The sequence below is a fragment of the Ammodytes marinus genome (assembly GCF_949987685.1).
Source record: "Ammodytes marinus genome assembly, chromosome: 19".
In the NCBI taxonomy this organism is placed as follows: Eukaryota; Metazoa; Chordata; class Actinopteri; order Uranoscopiformes; family Ammodytidae; genus Ammodytes; species Ammodytes marinus.
The window spans coordinates 1,956,660-1,966,639 of NC_137223.1; the positions used below are offsets into that span (position 1 = coordinate 1,956,660).

At 42.3% G+C, this 9,980-nt stretch overlaps 1 protein-coding gene across 1 annotated transcript; it reads right to left on the reverse strand.

The window, feature by feature from the left end:
• Positions 1-791: 791 nt before the first annotated feature.
• Positions 792-9,660, reverse strand: LOC307265884 (angiopoietin-related protein 2; the record flags this gene model as incomplete). The annotated part of the gene is made up of 8 exons (XM_080047711.1): positions 792-938; positions 1,400-1,595; positions 1,945-2,161; positions 2,442-2,579; positions 2,715-2,829; positions 3,177-3,296; positions 6,843-7,058; positions 9,514-9,660. 8 exons carry the CDS (start codon positions 9,658-9,660, stop codon positions 792-794), a joined length of 1,296 nt encoding a protein of 431 aa, XP_079903837.1.
• Between the last annotated feature and the right edge of the window lie 320 nt (positions 9,661-9,980).

Here is a 9,980-nt window from a genome sequence, read left to right on the forward strand (position 1 = left end):
TTATTTTTACAGTTTATTGTACAGTATGTCTTTATACACATTCCTCAAATAGCCTATACTGTGAGGCAGTAGCACTTCATCAAATCAAAGGGCTAAGGGTTATATCTAATGTAATTCAATGTTCTTAATGTCCTGACTTGTTTTGAGTTACAATATTAAAAAGCCCTTTTTGTTTCAATACAATATTACACAATGGATTAAAATCATACTTGTCTTGCAATTCAGAAACAAATAGAATGGAATCATAATCATACATATGCAATGAGCACACGCCATATGCGGAGGAGGAGTCAATAAACAGTCTCTTGTCATCTGCCTGCCAGAAGACCAGCCCCTTCACTCCTACCAATGCACCTTTTTTTCTTTTTTGGCTGGATGGCTAAAAGTGTGTCACAAGTATCAAACTAAAAGATACAAAATAGAAGTAGAAAATGAAGGAAGATCTCACTTCCCCCCCGACGACTGAATGAAAAATGTACTTGTCCCCAGAAAGACAGAAGAAGTATTACGTTTGTGTTTCGAAAAAACACGAAGCACAACAAAAAAAATCCAGTTTTTGAGAAAAACAGTTGTGCGGAATTAGCAGAAGAGAGAGAGAGAGAGAGATGCCATTTCCGGGTAACTCTCTCCACATAATTGACATCCACTTCCTTGTTTTGATGTACTCTGACAGGAAACTGGTCACAGGAAGTTGTCGTCAATACAGTCTCCCAGTTAGATGCCAGTGTGATCCCCCATTGGTGGGATTTCTTTCCCCCCATTGTCCTGACAATGACAACTGACGTGGTGGGTCAGGGTGACAGACGTGTCCTGAAGCTGTGTGGTCTGATCATCATGGTAACTTTGCGTAGGGAGTAATAGTCAGAGTCTCTCCAGGAGTACCAAACCATCCCATCAGGACCCAGCGGCCCTCTGCCTCTAGGGGTATAATGGCCTCCCTGTAGGTTTAGATGGAGAGTTAGTTAAAGGAGAAGTAAGTGATAATTTTTTTATTAATAAACATTTAAAATCTCTCTATATTCATACAGCAATCACTTAAACAGTATGCACAGTTCATAAAATGGGTCTCCTAGGCATTCAGCTTTGTAGTAATTGCCAGTTAAAATTTTGAGTATCCTGCTCATTTTATCCAATCAGGAGACAGAGCGCTATAAAGGGGGCGGGTCTCTGTGCCCCGTGAACGATGACTGGTTGCTCTCCATCGCTGCACTATCTGACGAAGACGGCTGTGTGTTCATGTGGTGGTGACGTAGGGACGAGGGAGGGGACTGCTAACCGCTAGTCACTGACAGGAAGTTAGCTAAAAAGGACCATATCACTTACTGAACCTTTAACACCCTTATTGCTTTTAATAGGCTGAAGTGAGGAGAATGGTAGGAGGCTATCCGTGTACACTTACCCTGTAGTAGACGCCATTAAGGTTGGAGTAGAAGCACTGGTTGTACCACCATCCGCCGTGGGAGATCTCGGCGCAGATGTTGCCGCTGTCGGGCGTGCTGAAGCCCTGCTTGTTGTGGTACCAGCTGAAAGAGTCACGCACCGACCCGCTGAACCCTGACACGTGGAGACGGTACTGGTGCTCCTCATCCTCCACACTGCAGACACACCCACACACAAACACACACACACACACACACACACACAGAGGAAGAGTAAGAAATCATGCAAGAGAGACAGTTGGCTGTGCGTGTTAATGCATGGTGGTGGTTTTTGGGGAGCGTGTTTATGTTCCCACAGCCCGTTGGTCCCACATTTTTAGGTAATCAAACTACTGTATAATAGAGAATGGTGTGTCTGTTTGTTTGATTGGTTGTGTTTCATTACTGGTCTAACCTCTCCCTGTTCCCCTAACCCTAACCACCCCAGCTGTGATGCCTGAACCTAAAACATAGGGCTGTGGGAACATAGGGGATGACCTCCAGGGTTTTTTGTGTACCACCAGACCTGAAGCTCTGGTAGAGGGCGTGCTTGTGCTGGTTGCTCCAGTCCTCCAGGTCGATGCGCAGGCTGTAGTCTCCCTGGGTGCTCAGGTCGTGGATGTGATTGTTGCCCAGCCAGAACTCTGAATTCAGGTCACCAAAGCCCTCCCTGTAGTCCCTCCAGTTACGGTCAAAGCTCACCGAGCCGTCAACTCGCCGCTGGATCACCGTCCAGCCGCCACCTGAGGTAAAAAATAACAATTACACCGGAATGGGGGGAAAGCGTATGCCATGTGTGATGTGTAAAGGGTTATCCTACTAGCTCCCATTTGGCCAAAGAAGGGAATACTAGTCCAGTGCACACAACAGTAAATCTGGAGTGGGGGTAGGCTACTTGGAGTCACAACCACACCAAAGCAGAGTTTGCTTGCCTGCAAACACAATGGATTGAAACTCTGAACCTTCAGTCGAAAGCTTAAGCCAACTTGTTCTACCCTTGTGTGCCCTGAGTGTGTAACTCACCATCCGTGTCCATGTCGCAGTAGACCTCCACGGCCATGCCGGCGTGGGATGGCACTATGGTGTAGAGACCTGACCTCCTCACTCCATTGTAGTAGATGGAAGCACAGTCTATTGGACAGTTCCCCACATGCTGGACCTCTGAGGGAGCAACATGGGAGAGAGGATACTGATAGAGTAAATGAACAGTCGGAGTTTGGCGCCCTCTGCTGGGAGACCATGGTATGTAGGACAGCATGTAGTGTATGTTTGTGAGGGGGTGTACTGTAGGCCTACCTTGGTGCAGAGCTTCCTGAGCACTCATCAGTGGGTTGGGATGCACAATGTTGATGGAGCACCCTGTGCCTTGTTTCACATTATCCAATGTAAGTGTCACATTATGGAGTTGATTCTAAACAGAGAAAAAAAGGGAAGCTATCAACAACAAAAACATACATTTGGGGGTTTTGTTCCTTAAAGGTGCTACGAGGAACTTTTTTATGTTTCTGAAACAGTCTCATCTTTACTCATAAATGACATGTAACAGCAAACAAGACCATCAGTGCAAATAATGCTATTTTTATAATGTTGTTCTCATTTGTCATGCTCACTCAGGAACAACAGTTGGCTATGTAAAAACACTTTTGTCCAAAGGGGTTGCAATAATTGACAACACAATTAAAGTTCCTTGGTGCACCTTTAAATAAATGAATGCCTTAAATACTGCATGTGAAATAGCACAACTTCTAATGGCTTTACCTGCAGATCTAGGATCAGCGTGCCCTGTAGGTGCAGAAGGGTGGTGGATTCAGCATAGTGAACCTCCAATTCATGAAAACGCTGCTCCAAGGAGATATTCAAGTGGTTCCTCTCTTCACTCTGACACCACACATGTAAAGACCCAATCGACAAGCACGCACACGTTAAAAAAACACCGGAAACGACTGAGGTCTGTGTAAGAAACACTTTAATCACATTATTTTTCCAAAGTGGAAACCTTTTTCCTCTTTGAAATTGAGCTGTATCTCGCAATTTATGGGATAGTTCAGTATTTTTGAAGTGGGGTTGTATGAGGCATTTATGCATAGTTAGTGTGTTACCTTATGGAGATAGCGGTCAGCGCAGTCATTTAAAGGAGTTTGGGGGAGACCTCAGCAGTGGAAAAAATCCAAAATGTAACATACAATTGAATGGATATTTCTTTTTTTATAGGTAAGCATTAAAGGCCTACTTCACCGGTTGGAATATGAAGGTGTATTGAACTCGGAGATCCTATGAAGTATAAATGTGCAAAAAAAAATGAAATCGGATCATCCTAGCCTGAGAAAAGGCAGAAAGAGTGTTTTATGGTCTCACTGTCTAACCCTACATTTCTCTTTCTGTGATGTCTGCTACAGTGACGTCTCCCCCAAACTCCTTAAAATGGCTGTGCTGGTCGTCTGGTCATAAGGTAACAGACTAACATAATGCATAAGTAGCTCCCTCATACAACCCCACTTATAATACTCAACTTTATACTGAAATTAAATTTTAATAGCATTGATTTGACCCATCTTTAGTGGTTACCCATTCACTTCTTTCCTCAACAAAATGTCCCAAAACAACTTTGTACACAGTATAAACTTATTTTTTTTTTAAATCAATGCATAGTAATGCTTCTGTCAGTTACAAATTACATTATGGATGTGTTATAATAATGTATTTGAATAAGCTAAAAACAGGGAACACTGATGTAAAATAGCAAAAGCATTAGCAAATGTTCAGTAATTTAAAGAAAAGTAGCAGTTTTTGGCTATGTTGCCGTGCAGATTAGCAGATAGGCTAATATTTGACTTGAATACACGACTCGAAACATTAGGTAGGCTACATGTTCAAATGCCCTATTTATTACAATTGTAAATGTTCTCTTCAAATGCACTTGTATGCTGTTATTAAAAATGAACACATTTTGCAACATTAAAAAAAAACAGGGTATAGCAGGACCCAGACCCAGCTTACAGTTTTTGCCGAATGCTTACACACATGTTGCAGACTTTGGCCCACTGTGTCAAAACTTAACACACAGGCCGAATAGGACAAAGCACATGGAGATAAACTTTTAACTTATACGGCAAAATGAAACTCTTGAAACAAAACCTAACAATCCCATTTCAAAACTGTTTTTAGCATCAAAACAATACACACATGCACTTTTGAATTACTCTTTCCTAGCAGCAACAACACACATATGTGCTTTATCCAAAACACAGCTGTATTCAGTACTTTGGATGGTTTTTGACTTTAAAAGTCTCATACAGATATTTTTTGTGAAAGATTGATCCACTACAGTTGATCTAGACACATTAAAACAAAATGTAAACGCTTCAGATTTTTTATTTTATTTTGCCATTTCAGGTTTTTGCAAAAGTAAAAAAATAAATGGTACAACTAGAATGTTCTACAAAACATAGTGTTCTAAGGGAATGATTGGAAGACATTTAGGCTATGGATCCTGTCTCCTGTTGGCATCTGGCCACATCACCTCATCCACGTCACAGGCAATGTCCTCCCTTGCCAAGCAACGGGGGAAATATCGCCTTGCGTGCCGTATCCAACCTTTTGCAGAATTTTTTGGAAAGATTGATCCACTATATTTTCAATTAGAAAAGAAAACAAGTTTATATTGCAATTTCATGGTTTTGGCCAACAAAAGAAAAAAACACAACGAATAGGTAGGATCGCAGTTCAACAAGCAATTCAGTGTGTCACTATGAACTCTGAAACAATTACAGTACAAAAAAATGAGTGTTGTAAGGAATGGGGCGAGTGGATTATGAATCCTTTGGATACCGCCTTCTGTTTGCGTCTGGCCACATCGCCTCATCGACATCACATGCAATGTCATCCTTTGAGAAGCAACAGCAAAAATATTCCTGATATCCAGTTTAAATGTCCTAATTATGGAGCTATTGTGTTGTTGGGCTGGACTCTCAGACCAGCCTCCTATATTGTTAGGCCATGATCTATAACATGGTCCACCATAGTGACCATGTCTCCATCTGTTGCCTTCTTTGTCCTCGTCCTCCTGCCGCTCTCTCTTGTCCTCTTCCCCTGACTCTTACTGTCTCACAAAGGAGCTGAGCTCACCTGAGGTCTATGTGTAATGCTAAGGCTCACACTGATTGGTATTATATTAGCTTTATTTTTTATTTTTCATGTGTGTGAGTCTGTGTGTTTTTCCAATTTTAGTTGTGTTTTGTATTTTAAATAGATGTGTTTTCCCAAGGATTGCAGGTGATTTAATTTTTGACCAATGTGTCTTATGTAAAACACTGTGTGTATTGTTTTGCAAGAAGTGTGTTGCAGAATTTCAAACACAGTGCAAAGCACTTATTGTGTTTGTAGGGTTGGTGCTTGTGTTTAGGGCATGGTCACCAAAGTTAGAGGTTGTGATGCTTTGGGCCTAGCAACCACTATTAGTGTTTAAGCATTAGGCAAAAACTGTAAACTCTCCAGCAACGTCCGTTTCTAGTTTCTCTCTCTGCACGCATAACAACTCCTAACATGCAACGACTCCTTCTGCCCTTAGCACAAAAAGTTCATGCCCTCTCTAAAACGTAAAGTAAAGTACCTCAGTATGCGTTCTATTTCCAGCCTGGATAACGCTAACTCCCATTACCACAAAACCCTGCAGCCCTCTACCCTCTGCCCTGTTCTCATGTAGGCTACAACACACACGGCACATGGACCCTTGCCACCGTCCACCTTTAGCTACTGACCAGGCCAGCTGAGAGAGAGAGAGAGAGAGAGAGAGAGAGCTTGAATAGGCTGACTGCCTGATACGCATGAGGCAACACGTGGAAGAGTATAGCAGGCTAATCCCGATAATGACTAGGGTCAAGGACATGCTGAGGCGGAAGCCAGCTTGATGACCAAGCACCACGTTCTAATACGTCCGTGAGCACGTTACGGTGCAGAACTGTATAGGCCAACACAACTATGTTCTGTCTTGTACCACAAATACAGAAACGGCATAGTATTGCTGCAAACACACAATGTTTCTTCAAAGTTAACTCCTTTCTTTCAGATCAATAGAAAGAAAGTACATGTACAAAAATCTAACCACGTCCACAGCTTGTTTGATCATATATTTACTTCTAGCTCCAGACTCTCTTTCAACCAAAAGGCCCTGGGCAGAAGAAAAAAGAAGTACATCTATTTTTAAAGGTCTGGCTCTGAAATGTTATATTGAACAGCGCACACATTAACATTCCCGACGAGCAAAACAAATCTTTTATCATGTGTGTAGCCATATGTCTAAAGAAAAGGCCTGTGAAAAGGAGCAGTCACGTTGTTGTCACACACACTGCTCCTCAAAGCGGTTGAAAGGATTGCTAGCTGATGGTTGACCCAGGGCGGCTAAGTCCATATGGAACCTACTCTCACCTGCAGCTCCAGGATTCTGATGCGGTGGCGGTGGTTCCTCAGCTCCTCCTGCAGCTCAGAGATGGTCTCCTTCAGGGCCACCATCTGCTGCTTCCTCTCCTGGTTCTCACTCAGCCAGTAGGAGACCTCGTCCGTACAGCGAAACATGTCCGGGCACTTCTGCTCGTCCAGCTGAGGCAGTGTGGCCACCAGCCGACACATCCCATTCTCCATCAACTAGTTAGATGGGGGTGATTTCATGAAGAACAACTTCCAATTTCCTCATACCTTATACAAATAAACTCTGGTCCAGGAGCGCCTTCAGTTAAATTTACGGCCACTAGTAAAACAACAACGTTAGTCAAATGTCGCATATTACAGCTTTAAAAGCTAAGTGTACTTTGATAAACACCTTCAATGATTATGAACACTTTGGTCTTCCTCTGACATTTCCTCCTATTCCCTCAATCAACACTATTTGTGGTGTCAGTGAACTCCTATGTTGCTTTTCTGATGCAGGAATTCATATTCCTCCTCAGGATGATTTGTAATCACTTTGGTTTTCCCTCAACTTCCCATCTAGAACCTTCAGCAGGTCAAAACTTTCATTTGTTCAACACTTTGGTTTATGAAAACATTTCTGCAAAACTAGTGACATTCCCACAGGCCTCGGTGGGCTTTGTGTTTAGTGTTTATTAGCAAATGTTAGAATGCTAAGTGCTAACACAATTAATTAAGATGATTATATTATATAATTATTACCATTATAAACCTTCACTCTGCTCAGAATCAGCATGTTAGCATGGTCATAAGCATTTAGCTCAAAGAGCTAAACAGAGCTGGTAGACTCAGTTCAGATACCATTCATAAAAATAGAAAGGAAAGCATCTTGTTTTCTTTCATTTACAATTAGGGATGTGCCATATGCTATGGATCTTGATATATTCCTCAACTATTTGAACTTTTGTCAATATAGCGTAGCTATCCCTGTGAAACCCCAGAGTGTATATGGCCAACGTGCAACCTTGCGAAACTATACGTTTTTTACCTTGATAACTGGATTTTGCAGGTATTTAATTCACTGGATTGGCTTAAAAGATACATTCATGAATGCAGGTCAACAAAAACATTTATACTGATTTTCCAAAAAGTACACTTAAAGGTGGAGTATACGGTTTCAGCGGACAGTGATATTTTAACTAACCATGGCGATATTTGACATTCAGAGCGAGTGCTCCAGCCATCGAGACCCCAGGTGCTGAAAGACGCTGCAAATCTGTCCCATTGGATAAGCCCTCTGCATCTGATAAAATCGCTAAAGGCAAGGCAAGTTTAAAAAGGTGACCTTTTGTGTCAGAAACCAACGCCAAAGGGCCCTGACCCAGCCTTGCACCAAGCCACTCTGTAAACATAGCCATTTAGGAGCCTTCGGGTGTATATGAGCATCCAACTTTTTTTTGTTCAGGTAGCAGATCAGATTCGCTGAGTTTGACCCCAAAAAATGTTGGGGGACAAAATCAGTGAATATCTCTTGCATGATTGGCTACCTGTACATGCTATGTTTGCGCTACCTGTACATAGTATGTTTGCACTAGTAAATATCCAGTGTAAATACACAGCCTAGGCTCTGTGAACGGGCATGTTGCTAGCTATGGTGCGGGCCCTTTTGTTGACACACCATTTGTTGACATACTAGTTTAGGCTGTGTAACACTGTATTGTATTTCAGAACACACTGCACATTATATAGCACAGGGGTCCCCAAACTTTTTTCACTGAGGGCCACATACAGAAAAATCTACGAAGGGCCGGGCCACTTTGCAAAAATAACACATTTATCAGGACATGTAGCTGCTCTGATGTTTAGTTTCATAGTGTCTTCGTAAATTGTAATCCTTCTTCACGGCAACACTTTCCTTGCACATTAAACAGACACATTTCCCCTCTTGTTTATATGCCAATGATACACCCAGTGTTTTCTGCCTTTGCGTCCAATGTCCAGCAGGGTGAAAATAGTATCCAGCCGAGGTCCCGACCCTCCTAGGGGGGTCCGGGGGTATGCCCCCCCGGGAGATTTTTTAAAGTTTTTAAAGCGAAATGCATGAATCTGGTGCACTTTGAGAGGGGAAATTAAGAGGCTAAATCTGAAGAATTTTGTATGAAAAAAAAAATGGAGACACTGTATCAGATGAATTAGAAGCTATTGGAGAAGGACGCATAGATTTTCCATAATAATATTAATTTAAAATAAAATATTATGCAGGGTCCTCTGGGATGGGCTTGTTGCTCATTTTCTTTTATGGGACATATTTCTCTGTAATATAATGAGTGCATTTAAATTATTTAAAAATTAAAAGCGCCATATTACATTATATTTTTAAAATGTGCCACGGGCCAATCAATCAGTGTTTGACACCCCTGCACTAGTGGGTTAACTAAGAAATGCAAAAAAAAATAATAATAAATTCAAAGGGCCATATTACATTATCTTTTTAAAATCGGCCGCGGGCCGTAGTTTGGGGACCCCTGATATAGCAGATCGTATGGAGATATTCACTGATTTTTCTTTTTGACAAGTGATTTGACAAGAATCCTTCTCCAAAATCAGTGAAACCACCTTTAAAAACAGCTGACACATCCCTGGAGGGAAAGTGAAGGCCTGTTTTTTTCAGGTCTGTTTACACAGTAAATACCTGGTTACTGTACTCCCCACACTGGGATCCACCCCCAGTGGTAGTGTTCAGGTTGTATGCTTTGACCTCTGGATGCAACACAATGAGGAGACAGAGAGCCGAGCACACCCCCCACCCGGGAGGCTTGTTCAAGGCACGCAGAGACATCACTGCTGCCGTCCAGTTATTCTGCTCCTGCCTTGTCAGTGAGAGCGGGAATAGGACAAGGGGGTGTGTGCTTCACCATGTGAGGCAGTGCTGGCTCTTCCTACATGGGGACACATGAAGGCGTTACTGTATTATGCTCCTAGAATAGAGCCATCAAGACACACAAGTCATGTGCTTTGTCTCAGTGAAACTAATAGAACATACACTTACTTAGGATAGTGAGACCAATTAGGAGCTAGGTGATCCCATCAGTCTATCACATTACTGTGGCCTGTCCTCAATTACTCAACACACACACATGCACACACACACGTACACAT